This window comes from Planococcus citri, chromosome 4 (assembly GCF_950023065.1).
Source record: "Planococcus citri chromosome 4, ihPlaCitr1.1, whole genome shotgun sequence".
NCBI lineage: Eukaryota > Metazoa > Arthropoda > Insecta > Hemiptera > Pseudococcidae > Planococcus > Planococcus citri.
In genome coordinates, this window is record NC_088680.1 from 56,148,091 (window position 1) to 56,164,172 (window position 16,082).

The 16,082-nt window shown below is 32.2% G+C and overlaps 1 protein-coding gene and 1 long non-coding RNA gene across 4 annotated transcripts in view; one reads left to right on the forward strand and one right to left on the reverse strand.

The window, feature by feature from the left end:
• Mctp (multiple C2 domain and transmembrane region protein) overlaps positions 1-1,404 on the reverse strand; it is an 87,737-nt gene extending 86,333 nt beyond the window's left edge. Inside the window, exon 1 of one of the 3 annotated variants that reach the window (XM_065363960.1) lies at positions 1,269-1,404. In XM_065363960.1, coding sequence (XP_065220032.1) covers positions 1,269-1,296 — 28 coding nt within the window. In that variant the 5' untranslated portion in view covers positions 1,297-1,404. Of the gene's footprint in view, positions 1-49; positions 330-1,263 lie in introns of those variants that run through there. The other 2 variants (XM_065363962.1, XM_065363959.1) reach the window with 2 other exon arrangements.
• A 3,052-nt stretch (positions 1,405-4,456) lies between these two features.
• LOC135843483 (uncharacterized) lies at positions 4,457-11,617 on the forward strand. The gene is made up of 4 exons (XR_010558325.1): positions 4,457-4,846; positions 4,929-5,092; positions 5,189-5,378; positions 5,475-11,617. It is a non-coding gene; the product is annotated as an uncharacterized LOC135843483 (long non-coding RNA).
• Positions 11,618-16,082: the final 4,465 nt, after the last annotated feature.

Here is a 16,082-nt window from a genome sequence, read left to right on the forward strand (position 1 = left end):
TAAAATTACTCAACGACTTTACTTACGTAAAAATGTAATTAAAACTTACTAATTTTCGGCGAACTATCCACGGAATGTGACATGACGAAGAAAGACGTACGATTTAAAATTGAGAATAAAAAAACACAACGTATTAATCAACCGTTAAAAATATCAACAGAAAGTGGTAACTTTCTTTCGAGCACATTTTTAATGTATTTTAAACTAATTCTACTTTACGTTTCGTTAAAATGGTACAAGTAACTGCGAAAGTTTAACAACATGGTATCAGAAAACTCGACAAAACCGAGCTTGCTAAACTACTGCGTTAACTTAGACACCACGAACGTTGAAAATGCGCTTTAATGGATCATACGGAAAATATTGTAGGGGTATTGCAACCCGCTGACACAGGCGCCATCTCATAACTGTATCGACCAAGCACGCAAGCTGAGATCTGTTATGCTAAACGTGTGTATGAAGCCGAATTAATGGTGCAAATTTTGGGGTTTTAGGGGCTAATTTTTTTTTTTTCGTCTCGAAATGATGGGAATTTTATTGGCTATATAAATTATTGTAGAATGATGAAAACTGTAAAACTGAACATGTTTTTGCATTTTCTGTGCTTGTAATTCGATGAAAAAATTAATTCGCTCCCTTTCGTATGGTAATAATTATGGTATGGTGTATTTTTTTGTTTTTAAATTTATGTTGCTTGAATTTGAAGTTTGAACGATGCTATTTTAAATTAATTCTAATTAAATTCATAATACTAGAACCTAGTTACCTACCTAAGCAGTTTCTTCTGAACTGGAAATTGAAAAATAATCGTAATGAATTTTAATACAAAATATTCTCAAACTGAAGTTAAAAATAGGTATTTGCCAGAAAAATAGGTAAGTACCGGTACTTATTTATTTTGTTGAAAAAAAAAAAACGATTCTAATCTCGAAAATATTTGAATCTTACAGTTACCAGTACAGTATTTTTCATTTTTAAATACCATTCTAATTAAATATGGCAGAATAAATATTTCATTATTATTTTCGTGAAAAGACCTAATTTAGATATTTTAGAAAAATGGCAAAAAAGACAGGTCAAGGTCAGAACGAAGTAATTTTTAATTGACAAACTACAGAGCTCGAGTTGTTATAGGTATGTGAGTTTTTACAATAGGTAGGCTAATTTTCGTCAACTTCAAGACGTTGAAGAACTTTTAAAGAACACGAGATTGTCAAAAATCAACAATTAATTATTAGGTAGAATTTTATCCAAAAGTCTTACCTTACCTATTTCGTCCCAGGATAAAATCGTCATTTTTGAACTGGTAGGTAGATATTTTAAAAATGATACGCGATAATTTCACCTTTCATTTTCAACAGGTAGGTATGGCCATGTTGATGATTTCCACTGGACTGAAAAGTAAATACTGAAATTTTTCTTTTGTCCCTATATTTTTCGTTTCAAAAAGTAACATGAATATATTTTCAAATTGAATGTGAATAATGCATGACTTCGTAGATTTTCATTTTTACGTAATAAAAATTCTCATAATTGTAAAGTAAATTCAAAATGTTAAAATTTTAAGCATAAGACTACCTATACGAAATGAAATATGTACGGTGCCAAGTCCAGTAAGTAATTATCTATTGTTTTAATTATACTTGCTACTTAAAACTTTCGTAGGTACCTACTTGGTTATAGCTCAAGCACACTTTGATCATAAAATGAAATAACATGTAAATTTGGCAAGTTTGTTTTTCATTCATACCTACCTAAGGGCAAAATAAGTAAAAAAAAAATGTTTAGTACATGGGTAATAAAAAAGACCAAATGAAAAAAGAAAATAAAAGAATTAAGCAGGCGACATTGCAACACTGACATCGACTTTACATTTTGTCATCTTTGTAGTCCTTGGCAACATTGTAAATATGTTACATTTTACGTAAGTTTTACGTAATGCGCACGCACCAAATCTGTTTACATTGTACAACGTAGCACCCCACCGTATGGTGACATCAACCTGCCAACTTGAATGTACTTCTAACGCATGCGCAGTACGTAAAATTTGCGTAAGATGTAACGCTTGTTCTTAGGGTCATAATCTACTCAGTGTTGCCAATTCAGCGATTTTCCCGCCATTCCTAGTGATTTTGAATATAGAAAATCGCCAAAAATTGTCAATCTAGCGGCTGGGGGGAAGTCTAGTGTTTTTGACTTTATGACCACTTTTACTATTTTAACTCAGGGTAATTCCACATCAATTCGACCAAAAAGTGGTAAGGGGGGGGGGTCGGCAATTTTTTTGAAATTTTTCCTGTGGAAAGCCCTTCCAAAGGAATGACCAATGGCACAAATCGCAGCCCATGTAGCCCTTTTTTAAAGGCTTCTAGGGGGTGTGAAAGTTTTCAGTGAACTTGAAATATTATCCATTTCAGCAGTGGATTACTCGATAACCGCGGTACCTACCAAAATAAAACTTTTTCCAATAGTTTGTTATGGGTTTTGAAATGTTTTTTGGCGATATCATAAAAATCAGTGTTGCCATTTTTTACCATAAGAAAATTTAGATCGAAAAGTTTCAAAACGTAGTTTTCATATCATTCCGACTCTAAAAAATTCCGAAAAAATATATTATGAGCAACTTTTCATGCTGAACAACTGTATTAAAAAATTGGGATGGCATTATTCCGTAAAGTCGATTTAAAAAAATTTGAAGTTTGCGAAAAAATGCGATTTTTTGATTTAAAATATGAGAAAAAGTTTTGATTAGTGACGTTGGCTCAATTTGACCCCTATTTTTATGTATCCGTTGAAAAAGCTGAAAAAACCCTTTGACTCGATGAAATAAACTCATCACAAAAAAATCAAAATTTCAAAAAATTAACGAATTTTAATTTTATTGCTGTGAGTGTGATTTTTATAAACTTCTTTTTTTTTTTTTTTTTTTTTTCAAGTATATTTTTTGTAATAGGCAGCATACGCCGCATTTACAAAGTCAACTTATTTGCTAACAGTACAATAAATAATAAAGATACATAAAAAAAACAAAATAATAATAATGAAAAAAATGAATAATAAGATAAAAAAAAATTAAAAAATTAAAAAATAACATGAAATGGAGGCGCCAAAAGTTAAGCACAAATATTTAAATCTAATATAGGTAGGTATCTTTTAGAGGAAAAAAAGAAAAAAATGAATAATAAGATAAAATAAAATAAATTGAAATAGAGGCACCGAAAGATAAGCACACATATTTAAATATGATATAGGTAGGTATCTTAAAGATAATGGTGCACTCAGTTATGTAACAGCGTCCATATACTCATCTATTGTATAGAATGCTTTTTTTAGTAGCCATTTTTTCAGAGTTTTTGAGAATAATTTTGTGCAGTTGATAATTTTGATTTCATTTGGAATTTTGTTATAAATTTTTGCAGCCATGGAGTCTATACTTGTTTGGTAAAATTTATTCCTGAATTGTGTGCTATGGAGTTGTTGGCTATTTCTAGTATAATGACTGTGTTGAAAAGTATGTAACTTTACTATGCCCTTCTTCACAATTTGAGCTATCAGATATATGTATAAGCAGGGTAAGGTTAAAATTTCATTTAAAAGAAAGACATTCTTGCATGATTCTGTGGCTTGCATTCGATAGATGATTCTAATTGCTCGTTTTTGTATTACAAAAATTCTCTGCATAAGACTGATATTACCACCCCAAAACACCAAGCCATATGCCATATTAAACTGGAACATTCCATAATATGCCATTTTTAAAGTTTGCACATTGGTGACACCTTTTAATTGCCAAAGAAGATAATTTACTGATGATAGTTTCCCAGCTAAATAGTCAATGTGATCAGTCCAAGTTAAACTGGAGTTGATGTATACTCCCAAAAATTTTAGACATTCAACTTTAGTAATTGGTAGTGCCAAATTTAAATTTTGTGAACTGTGACCAAAATGTATCAGGTTTGTTTTCTCAACATTTAATTTCATTTTATTTATTCTGAACCATGCTACCAAATCATCCACAACCTGCTCCGTCAGAAATAGGTCAAAATAAGACAACTGAATAAATTTTAACTTTTTTTTATGTTTGGAGTTGAAAATTGAATTTTTTCGAATTTTGATTTTTTGTGATGACTTGATGATCATTAAGTGAAGAGGTTTTTTCAACGGATACGTAAAAATAGAGGTCAAATAGATTTTTCAATTATTTGTCTATCTCTTAGTTTGCAGTGTTGCAATAATTTTGGGTTGAAAAATAAAAAAACGCATTTTTTAAATGACTTGGGGTTTTAAAAAAATGATGAAAATCTGGTGGGAAGTCCAGCGATTTTGCTATAGGGATGAATTTAGTTGTTTTTAGCGGTTTCTTAGGATCAATCTGGCGGGATTTTTCAATATGACATTGGCAACACTGAATCTATTCGTATTTCCATACTTGCACCTATTTAAGTGCTTTAAAGTACAATACAATGAGGAGGATGTGCTGATTTGGAAAATGAATAAAGGAAGTCGAATTAACGCTGATTAACGTGATGAAAACCGTTGAGCAAAATGTTCAGAAAAATTTTATCTACACTTATTTTGCAATTTATTCTTAATGTGTTATACTGCTGTACAGTACCTAATACTGTAATACCTGTTACCTAAGCTTTGCTACTCTCGGGAAAATCAATCGTAATGTGCCGAAACAATCAATTATTCAATTTCGATAAGAAACATCGTGTTTCTTTGTTCACAAACAATTATATAGTGCTGGTGCATGATTTTGGGCGTGTGAATTAAAATGAAGTGGGATCTGTATGTCACCATCATGCAGTGTGTCTTGTTGGAATTAGCAACGCATTTGAGACAGGTAAATATGTACCTCAGTTTTGATAATATTTGCATCATTGCACTCTGATCATCTAATAACATCCTTAATTTCATTTTTATAGCATCGTTTCATAGTGGCAGTGGTTACAATGCCAAAATTACCGCAGACCGCAGAGAAAATACACTTACTTAGCTGAGATTCTGAATCAAACAACTGGTTGCCTTATAGATTGTTTTTGGCTATTGACTAACTCATGGGTTGAACCTGCGGGCAAAAAAATTGAAGGTATGATGAATTAACACTACTTGGTGTGTACTGACGTAAATTTATAGGCCATAATGTTTTATTTTTTATTTTAAAATGAATGCGTTTTTTTGGTAGGTGTATATCAATTTAGACGGTGCGTGGTGAATCAGGCTGCCTTCTTGAGAAGGATTACAACTCCCATGATCCAATATGACATCAGATCGAAGTTTCGTTAAATTTTAGAAAATACGTGTTATAATTTTTAGCCGACAGACAAGCACATATTTATTGTCTGAAAAAAAAACTACAGGCAAGAAAATTGAAGGTATGATGATTAAAATTATTGTTATAGCTATAATTAATAATTATAAATGTGTGTTAGGTTGCAAGCTATATTATGAATGTGTTTTTTTCTGACTAGGTCTATATCAGTTTGGATGCGAATCAGAGCGGTTTTCTTCACGAGGCTTATGAGTCTTTATGGCTAATATGGCATCCACTTTTATCGAATCACATGGAAGCTAAAATTAATTTCACCATCATCAAGTATGAATACTTCCGTTCCAAAAAACAAAATTGCATTATTGTTTACCATTATGATAACTTATCTTGAATTTCATAAAGTGCAGCTGTTTTATGAAAGTGCTCTGATTGTGGGAAACTGTGTGTGTGAAGTGGAATCCAGAAAAATAATTTAATTAGTTAGGTTCTACCTTTATTCTGCGAAATATATAAAACGAACCAAAACTAAAATGTTGATTATAAATTGCATAAAAGATAAAATAAACTAATAGGTATAACTAAAGATAAAACACAGAAAATAATAACAAAACAAACTAGACGAAACAATTCATTAAAAACCACCTTAGCCTACCTAAAAAGTGAATTTCTTAATGAGGTTAATAAGCTATAGATTCTTTATGGCGAATTTCCAAGTACCTAAAGTTGATAAAGACTCTGACTCTAGACTTACAGAATAATTCAAAAGCTAAAAAAAAGAAAACGAGAAAAAATAAGCGATCAGTGATTTAGTATATTTCAGTTTTCTTTCTTTTTTTTTTTTTTGTATAATATGTGGGCCTTTAGATTTACGTATATAACCATTTAATTTCCAACATCATCAAATACTACTTAAATTAGTTGGATAGAATTTTATACTCACTGTTAGATGAACTTCATGACGCGGAGGTGCTGAAGGAGGAGGGATGCTGAGTTCTTTAGCTTCTCCTTCGGACCATGATGATGACAACAACTTCAATTTGGCATCTCCTTCATTCTTTGTCGGCCATATTGAACAATGAGGTACCTAACTGAAGATTACTTACAATAGCTCCTGAATCGAGTTAAACGCATAATTATAAGAAATCAAAATGATGTTGCATATGCATGTACATACTTAGGTAAATTAATAGATTTCCTTTTTCCAAGTAAGATGAAGTGTAAAAAAAACTCTTACTGTTCTGGATTCTATACTCTTTCTAACAGTACATACACCATCAGACTGATGATGATATCATAGTCCATAAAAATTAGAACAATTATGCCTCTCATAAAATATAAAGGTTCTTTATATATGTAAAATGACCAAACACAGGTCTTTGATTTTTAATAACAATGAATAGGTACACATTAAAATTAAGCCGAGCTCCTGCCCTATCAGGATATGGTATAAAGGGATGAGAAAAATCGCATTTCATTCCTAATCCTATTGTTTCCCCATCTGAAAATTCAAATTGTGGTTCCACTTTTGTAAATCAAGGTTCCACCTCTTCAAATTGTGGCAGTATACCTCTGCACATTATGATTTAATTTCTTCAAATTCTGGTTCAATCTCTGATAATTGACTCTCTTGTATAACATTTTTATCTGTAACATGAATTAATTAAAAGAAATAAAGAAAACGAATTAGAGGTAATTTTATTCAATATTTTAACAAATATACACATTTTAAAATAAAATAAACAAATTACTAAAAATATTGTCCGTCTGAGAATTTACTGTCGAATATTATATGCTGTGACACTTTAAATAAGAAAATTTACAGTAGCCTAATAGGCAGGAGAGAAAAATATATAACTCCGACACAATCAAAAGGAAATAAAATCAGTCCAATACGTTTTTCTATTAAATTAAGTATAAATAACAACATAACAAGGCACACAAAAATGAATACCATACCTACTTCATTACTTTTCAATATTATCAACTAGCATTATTCTCTCCAAATTATAAGACTACGAACAAAAACACAGCAGATGAAAAATAGGTACAAATACATACAACAACTATCATAGAGCAAAGAGTTGCAATGGACATATTTTTTTGATGTTTTTTGTAAAAGTTGAACTTCAGCATGAGATTCAGCTTAGACAAATATGAAGCTTTGCAAAATTTAAGGAAACAATGACTCCTGTTTTAAATGGCAAAATATAGCCTTGCATTTGTGAGGTAAAATCTGGTCATTACATTATTTAACACTCATAAAAATGAACTTGGAAGAATTGCTCCCCACCCTCTCCCCAATTCCTAATGAACTTACTCAATAACAGGGCCGGCGGAAGCCCAGGTGCTGGCCAGGATTTTCACCAGGTGCAATGCACCTGGCAAAAATGTCAAAACATAAACCTATTTTTGTATGTACAAGTACAAATTTTAAAACAAATCAAAATCTCTCGAATTTAAAAATTATATAAATTAAAAAAAAAAAATGGAATTTTTATTTCTGTTGCATACAAAGTACGAGTACATAGTCCTGAATTTTGACAAAAAATTGGTGACGAAGTTTACTGAGAGGGAGATTACCTACTTAGAAAATCAGATCTTTAGTGTTGAAAAAAATACTTACCTATGTTTTTATACAAACCCCTTCTCAAAATAAACCGTGATGCAAGCATTACAAAACTTTCCGAATGTTGGGGAGCACTTGGCATAAAAGCCGTTCATAACATCTGGAGCGCCTTCGCATTCACTGCGCTAAGGATAACAACTGGTTTTCTGTGACGTCATTGACGTACCATTGAATAGGGAACGCCATGAGTTTTCGCAACAAAATGCTCGTAATTTTTCCCCCATTCTAGATAGGAATCTGAAAAGCTTATTGTGACATCCTCCAATGGGACCTATCATTAGGTGCAAGTTTCAACTTAGTATCTCAATTAGGGTGTCTGCAATCGTGTTCACAAACTTTTGTGCACATACAATGCACATACATACATACCTACGTAAATACATACATACATACATACATACAAAACCGACCGATTACAATACTTTCCTTACATCGCTGCGCGCTGTTTGGAAAGTAAAAAGGGCCAAGACTGAATTATGATGAATTGAATTATATTTTTTTGGTTATGTAAATAGGTATCCCTGTATTGTTGTATTGTTTTCAACCATTTTTTTTCTCAAAAATAATAAATTTCAAACATTTTGGCGCTTTTAAAGTGATGGATGAGAGGTAGATGAAACTATTTTTTTCGGAGTTCCAGTTTTCGTTATTGTATTCTTTTAAACATCATTCAATTCTTGTTGAAAATTGACCTTACACGTCCCTGCCGATTGAATTTTCTCAAACTTGGAAAAACCTATCAAATGAAATCTTATCTAATTGAGCAATAGGGATTTGACAAGACAACTGTCGCGCTCTAGGAAATTGTAGTAAAAAACACGGGAACTAACGAAAGGTCCCGTTGTTATCAGCAATTTTCAACAATTTTCCTTCAATTTTCACAACAATACATTCCAATGTTTATTCGGGGACCTTTCATCAGCCAATCAGAAACAAGGCAACACTAGCGCGGCGACCCTCTGTCAAGTTCCTATTTTTTATATCTTTGGAACGTGTCTCATGCATACTTGAAAAAGCTGTGAAAAAATTAGTTTGATCTCAAAAACCTATCCATTTTGGAAGATAGAAAATTTGAAATTATATTTTGTATTGAATAATTCTAATCTAAAGGGGGAAAAACTGATTTTTTTTAAAGCAGTTGATTATTGATTCAGAATATATATTTGAATATTTCTAACTTTCAAAGACCTAATCATTTTAAGATGTTTCAAAAACTCACTAAAAATTAAAGGATCAATAGTTTTTTTTCAGCTAAAAAAAATCCAGACTTCAATTTGAAAAATCAATTCAATTGAAACATTTTCAGTTTTCTTTCCAGCTGTGCGTTTGTATAGACAATGCAGTGCTGATTGCTGCAATCTCACCACATTTTTTTCACCCCCCCCCCCGCTAATTCAAGATTTTTGTGGTTTCTGTTTACCCCCCCCCCCTCCAAATTATTCACACTTTTCACCAAATTACAATAATTTAGAGTTTGCACCTGGCGAGAAATTGAAAAAGTGCCGGCCCTGCTCAATGAACAAGTGGTATAAATATTTCACTGAGAAAATGTTATTATAATTATAATGATGGAATCTGCCCTTAAGAAAAAACACGTACCTTTTCACTAGATGGTATGAGACAAAATATGAAACAGAGCCAAAAATTTGAGGGCTGGAAAATCTTCCAAACTTCAGAGTCAGGTTAGATTATTAAACTTTTTTGAGGGATAGATTTACAAAAAAATAAAAATACTTTTAACACCATTACACATTTTTTTTAAACATTTTATTTAACAAGGTTCATTACAATCTTAAGAAGACCTTAAATAAGTAATGCATCTGACTTTAAACTTTAAACAAGTTAGTTACGTACATGACATGTGCAGGGTTCTCTCCAGTGAGAGTACTCTATTTATTTTTTATAATATCTATGCCCAAGTCGTGAGGTTTTAAATGATGAATGTTTCTTTGCTTTGAGCTTATTTTGTGAGTTTTCAACTTGAGAAATTTTTTTATCCATTTTTTTAAAAGCAGTTCGCAAATGTCTCTTGAGCTTGGCTGCTCTTCCAGCCCACTGGTTCATCTGATTCATTGGTGTTATTCTTTGGAAGGTTTCTTTTGACAATTTTGGCTTGTTCAGGTTTCTGAGTTGTTATCTGCTCCTGGCTTTATGTGGTCCTTTGCTTGACACGATCAGTACTGTCATATTTGGTTCAGATATAACAGCAATTTTTGCTTGATATACTGGACACCTAAGTTAGCTGTATGATCACCATTACAAATTAGCACACTTGGCTAGGTCTTCTTTCTTCTTCCTACATTGCTTTGTTTCATGGTCAAATCCACACTTGACACATCTGGGTTTCCTTGCACAGTATGTTTTGGTATGACCAACTTGCTGGCAGTTTTTACATTGAGGTAGCTCCCTCTTTTTTGCCGGAGGTTCTACCTTCACTTTAGTGTGCAACAAGAACCCCATTTCATAAATGGTCTTGTTGTTTTCTTTTGGGCTAAAATTAAAAAACAAAATTTTTTGTTTTACCTAAACAGGTTTCAAAATTCAAAAACTTTTAAAACATGTTTAAAAGAGGCCAAACTTACTTGAATTTAGGTTTAAAACAATTTTTAATTTTTTATCTGATACTGTAATTGATATGATTGTATGGAATAGATATTTCATAAATTGAATTATGAACGATGTTGATACACACAAAACATACTAATTAATTAATTAAAACTCAACGCAACATCTTACATTAACGTTGCAACAGTACTACCCCTACTTGACAGTATTGTCTTTTTGTTGCAGTCTAACTTCGCCTCTGAGGCCAGCTCAAAGGGTGGCTGAGCATGGTCCAGAGCTGAAAATTAAATAATTATGAAAATTAAATTTTTAAACTATTTGTTTACAATTACCCTACTTAGTTTTTAAAAACCAAGCTGATTGTGAACACAAACAGATTTTTAAAGAAAATTAAGCATTTTGAAAAATTGCAAGTACCTATGTATTTGTAATATTGTAGAGTGTAAAATTCTTTAACTGCTCAAAGTGACTAGTGAGTAATTTTTCTTCAGGAAGTCATGATGAGGAAATAGGTATTCAAGAAAAACTGTTTGAAAAAACACCAGTGAAGAAACTGCCTTAATTAAACATCTGTGAGAATAAATTTTGGAATTTTGAAATTTTTACAGGCATTTTTACTCGTAGATTGCCAAGACTGACCTTATTACATGTACCTTAGTTTCAATTAATAGTGGGTACCAATTGGGGTGGAATTATATGATTTAGTAGACCATTAAGCGCCAAATATTACTGACAATTTCTTGACGAGTGAGGTGAAGAATATTGAACTTGTTTGAGTGGGTAAATCATCAGTAGATAATGTAAGCTGTGTGATTTGAAATATTATTCTACAAAATGTTGAAAAAAAAAAGTCTGCCGTCTAAGAAAAAATATTCCCTTTAAAACATAATACAAGTACATTTGAATAGTTTTACACACAATGTTGTAAGAAATAAATTTATAATAATCAATACTGATTGTAATTTTACGTTTGTGTAGGTACTTATCCATTAGTTCGGTATCTATAAAATTTAAATTGTTTATGGGTAGATGTTTACTTCAGATGCAATAACATGCATCATGTAGTCTATAAAATACTCAATTTCATTTGATGCAGTTGGTATATTATGATGTGCATTGTAAAAAATAAATATTAAATTTTTTTCGCTTTATTTCATTTTTTTTTTGTTTTTTTTGTTTTTTTTTGTAAGAGTAGGCTTTTAAAACGAGGAACAAGGAACAAAAAATGCTCATGAAACAAAAAAGTAAAGCACCTATGGCGTTCATGTCCATACTGATGGTGAGTGAAGACTAATTTATTTTTTGGTGTTTTTTTTTTGGGGGGGGGGGGGGGGGTCAATTTGTTCTCCAATGATAAATGACAATTTCTCATAGCCTTAACTCCATCTACAGGTGTATTTCGATTCACCATTAATTTATGAGTCGCAAAGTTACTCCGTTAGATGGCGAAAGAAACACCATTCGGCCATCTTTAGTACCTATTTCTATCAAAAGATCGCGTACCTATCCCATTTATGATTTAATTGAACAGAAACGAAAAAGTTCCAGTTCATGATAGTATTTTGTGTAGGTAAGACTAGTCAATTTAAAATTTAATAATTGAGATTAAAAATGAGAAAAATGCCTTTTTAAAACTGGCATTACGGTCAAGAAAATTGAAATTCTTCGCATATAAAAATAACCGTAAATTTGGAGAATTGTTTCAAAAGATAGGTTTAATTTCACATTAAGGAAACAACGCATAAAAGTCGAACGGGAACGGGTAAAAATCTAAGTAAAGATTTTCCTAAACTAGAAATGATTCGATGGTGGAAATTTAATATTGCGAAATGATTGAAGGACGCCTGCGGTTGCTTTTAATGGATATTTAAATATAATGGGGAGAAATTGTTTAATGGATCATTACGTATTCGAAGTAGTTTCTCGAAACATTATTCGTTTAGCTGTTTAATGAACTTGGAAATTCTTCAATATTCCGCGTTATCTATTTTTTTAACACTTTATTAAACATTTAGACGCTTTTCGCCAGTATTTTTTTCTCCTCATCGTCTTCTTTCGTCCTTCATTCTCCGCGTGGCTCGCTTCGTTAAACATTGTTTCTTTTAGACAATATTTTCTCTACTATTCCTATACTATAAGGTCGAGAAGAAGAAAAAAAAAGATTAAGCGTGATTTTGACAAATTCACAGTAGGCCTAAGGTATAAAAAATTCACGCAGCTTGTACCTTTGTTCGTTGGTATTGTTTCAAGGGTATGATGAAGGTATCTACAGCTTTATGCTCACCACCGCAGGTGAGTGGGTGGGTAAAACCAGAGCTTGGAATGAAAGCAACAATATTATAAGCTAGGTAAGGTTAATAAGTAAAGTGCACAGGTACTGTATTGTTACTCGCTAATAAAAATCGATAAAAGTATGACATGTTTGGCTGTTGTTTTTTTACCCTTTTTTTTTCTCTCTTTCTTATTTGGTTTATAAGTAAAGTAGAAATAATGTTATTTACACTGAAACCAATATCGTTTCTGGAAATTTTTCTAATCGAATTTTTCGCCAATTCGACTGTTTGAGAGAACGACGACCGTTGAGTATCGTATAGAAATGATATCACCCTGCAGGTTGCGAAGAAATAGAATATTTTCTTTTACCAATGAACTTGTAGAAATACGGTGGAAAAGTTGAACGTGGTTTACCTAAATGTTGTTAACTTTGTTCAAAGTAGGTAAGTACGATGTTCTCAAAAAAAACTGTTCGAAGGAATTCGTCGATGATTTTGGAAATATTTTTGCAAATTTCATTTTCTAAAATGAAAGAATAAATTTTATTGGAGAATAAATTTTTTTTTGAGATTTCTAGTACGTTCAAATTCTGAGGTAGGACTAGGAGTCTTCAAAGTAGGATCTAATGAGAAAAAAAATGCAATTTTCCTTACTTTCAAGTAGATTTTTTTACAAAATTGTAAAATGATTGTAAAAAAATTATTCAAAAATAAATTTAAATAAAAAAAAACTCTCACGCATTGAGCGTGAGAAGACCGACTTTTCGTAAAATAAAAATCTTTAACGAACGAATTGATCCACTTTTATTTAAACATTCATTCGCGAACGAACTGATTCGTATAAGTGATTCGTTCGCGAAGAAATCGATTCGTATAAGTGACTCGTTCGCGAATGAATCGATTCGTACAAGTGAATCGTTTGCGAACGAATCAATTCGTACAACTGAATCGTTCGCGAACGAATCAATTCGTCCAACTGAATCGTTCGTGAACGAATCGATTTGTACAAGTGACTCGTTCGCAAACGAATCGATTCGTACAAGACACAAGTAACTCGTTCGCGAACGAATTGATTCGTACAAGTGATTCGTTCGCGAAGAAATCGATTCGTATAAGTGACTCGTTCGCGAATGAATCGATTCGTACAAGTGAATCGTTTGCGAACGAATCAATTCGTACAACTGAATCGTTCGCGAACGAATCGATTCGTACAAGTGAATCGTTCATTCGTACAAGTGAATCGTTCGCGAACGAATTGGTTCGTACAAGTGAATCGTTCGCGAACGAATCGATTCGTACAAGTGAATCGTTCGCGAACGAATCGATTCGTACAAGTGAATCGTTCGCGAACGAATCGATTCATACAAGTGAATCGTTCGCGAACGAATCGATTCGTACAAGTAAATCGTTCGCGAACGAATCGATTCATATATAAGTGATTCGTTCGCGAACGAATTGATTCATTTACTCAATTTTTGGCGAATCATTCACGAACGAATTGAATTATTTTTTCTGAATCATTCGCGAACGAATTGATTCGTATTAGTGACTCATTCGCAAACGAATTGATTCATAAATTAAAGAATTGATCGATTCGTTGGCAAATATATGGTTCTTTCAAACAATTGATCAATTCGTTCATGAATGATTCACTAAAATTTGAGGGTCGTATTAGTACTTTGTAGAAATCGAGCAAACCTAGCGAGATTTCAAGTTTCATCGAAATCAGTTCAGTCATTTTCTAGGCAATGAGTTTTAAAAAATTTTGAAAAAAAATGTTGTCGCTCGATAAACTTGAAAGCTTTGAGCTTTTGAAACTTGATGATGATGGTGAAATGTGCGGCTAGTAGTCTAGTTGTGAAATTTTAAATTTGATCAAAATTGGTACTGCCGTTCCTGAGAAATTAAATTTTTAATGAATTTTGTGCAAAGTCACCCCCAAAAAATTTAAAAAATCTCAAACGATGAACTCTACTTTTTGTATTTTATAATTATTACAATGTTGTAATATTTTTCGTGAGATGATCTGGGTGGCTGGCTTCCCCTCTCTGCAGCTTTGGTACCAAACTTAAATTCAAAATCATCTCATTTAAAATTTGAAAAACCACCCACTCCCTTTCAAATTTTAGAACATTTTCGATGCTCATAAAGTTTTCCTCCCCTTTCACTGAATTTTTACCAACTTTCTAAATATGGCCTACTTTTGGCAGGACACCTTATACACAACAGCAAGGGTGCTAGGGTAAATTTTATCCACTCGACGATCTCGCACGCTATATACCTAAATGATCACTCATAATGGACGCTTGGTTTCGGTAACAGAAAAGAATTTTCCAGCTCAAAAAACGGCAGCTGGGTACTTTTTACTGCGTGTCAAAAGAGAGACGACGAGTTTATTAAATAGCGAGCACATTTAGCGGGAAAAGCATCGCTTTAATTTCCTGGCAATTACGTTGCGTATACCGCACATCTTTCTAACACCAACGTACTACATCATTAGCGAGTTTAATTTATATTAATCAATTTATACGGCGATTACTTGATTAATGAGACCGCAGCGGACAATTTCATTTCGTACTTTATGAAAATGTCTTCAGTCTAAGTCATCTGTTATGATACAAACAAGCGTTAAAACGATAAGATGAAGAAAAAACCGCCGTGTCATTCGCAAGAATAAAGAATAAGAAAGGAAAAAATCACCCTACAAAAGCTCGACAATTTTTATTTAGAAAAAACCTTGTTTTTTTTTTATTTATTCGAACGTACGAAGGAAAACAAGACGGAAATTGATACTTTTACAGATGTGTGTATTGAACTCTAATACTTAAAATGAAACTTTCAGCTTTCGTTTCTGATATTTTGATACATCTTGTGTTTAATTTTCAAATATGTGACCAATTTGTACCTGGAGGCATTTCATCAAAAGGTGTTCTTTTGCCATGCTCGGCGAGGTTTTTTAAATACTATAAAAGTTATGTTAAGATGAACAGTGAGGCTTTCATTTATAGTAGGTAAATTTTTCCCTTGTATAAAAGTTATTTGTTTCATGGTACTACTTTTATCAATCGTATTACTTCAACTCGAATATATTTTTTTCCTACTGTTCGAGTGTGCTTTTAGTACATACCTATTTTTCATAAAAGAGAAAGAAAAAAAATCCAAAGAAAGCAGGTCAAATAATTTTTGTTCGTGGTGACTTTTGTTGGCGTAAAAAAACACTCGCGTATATTTTTTTTATTTTACTCTCGCTGTAAATTCTTTCCAACATCCGTAAGTATACGAGTACATCGAACGAGAGTTCATGCTTATAACGTACTGAAACCTTTCGAAAACAATATATTGA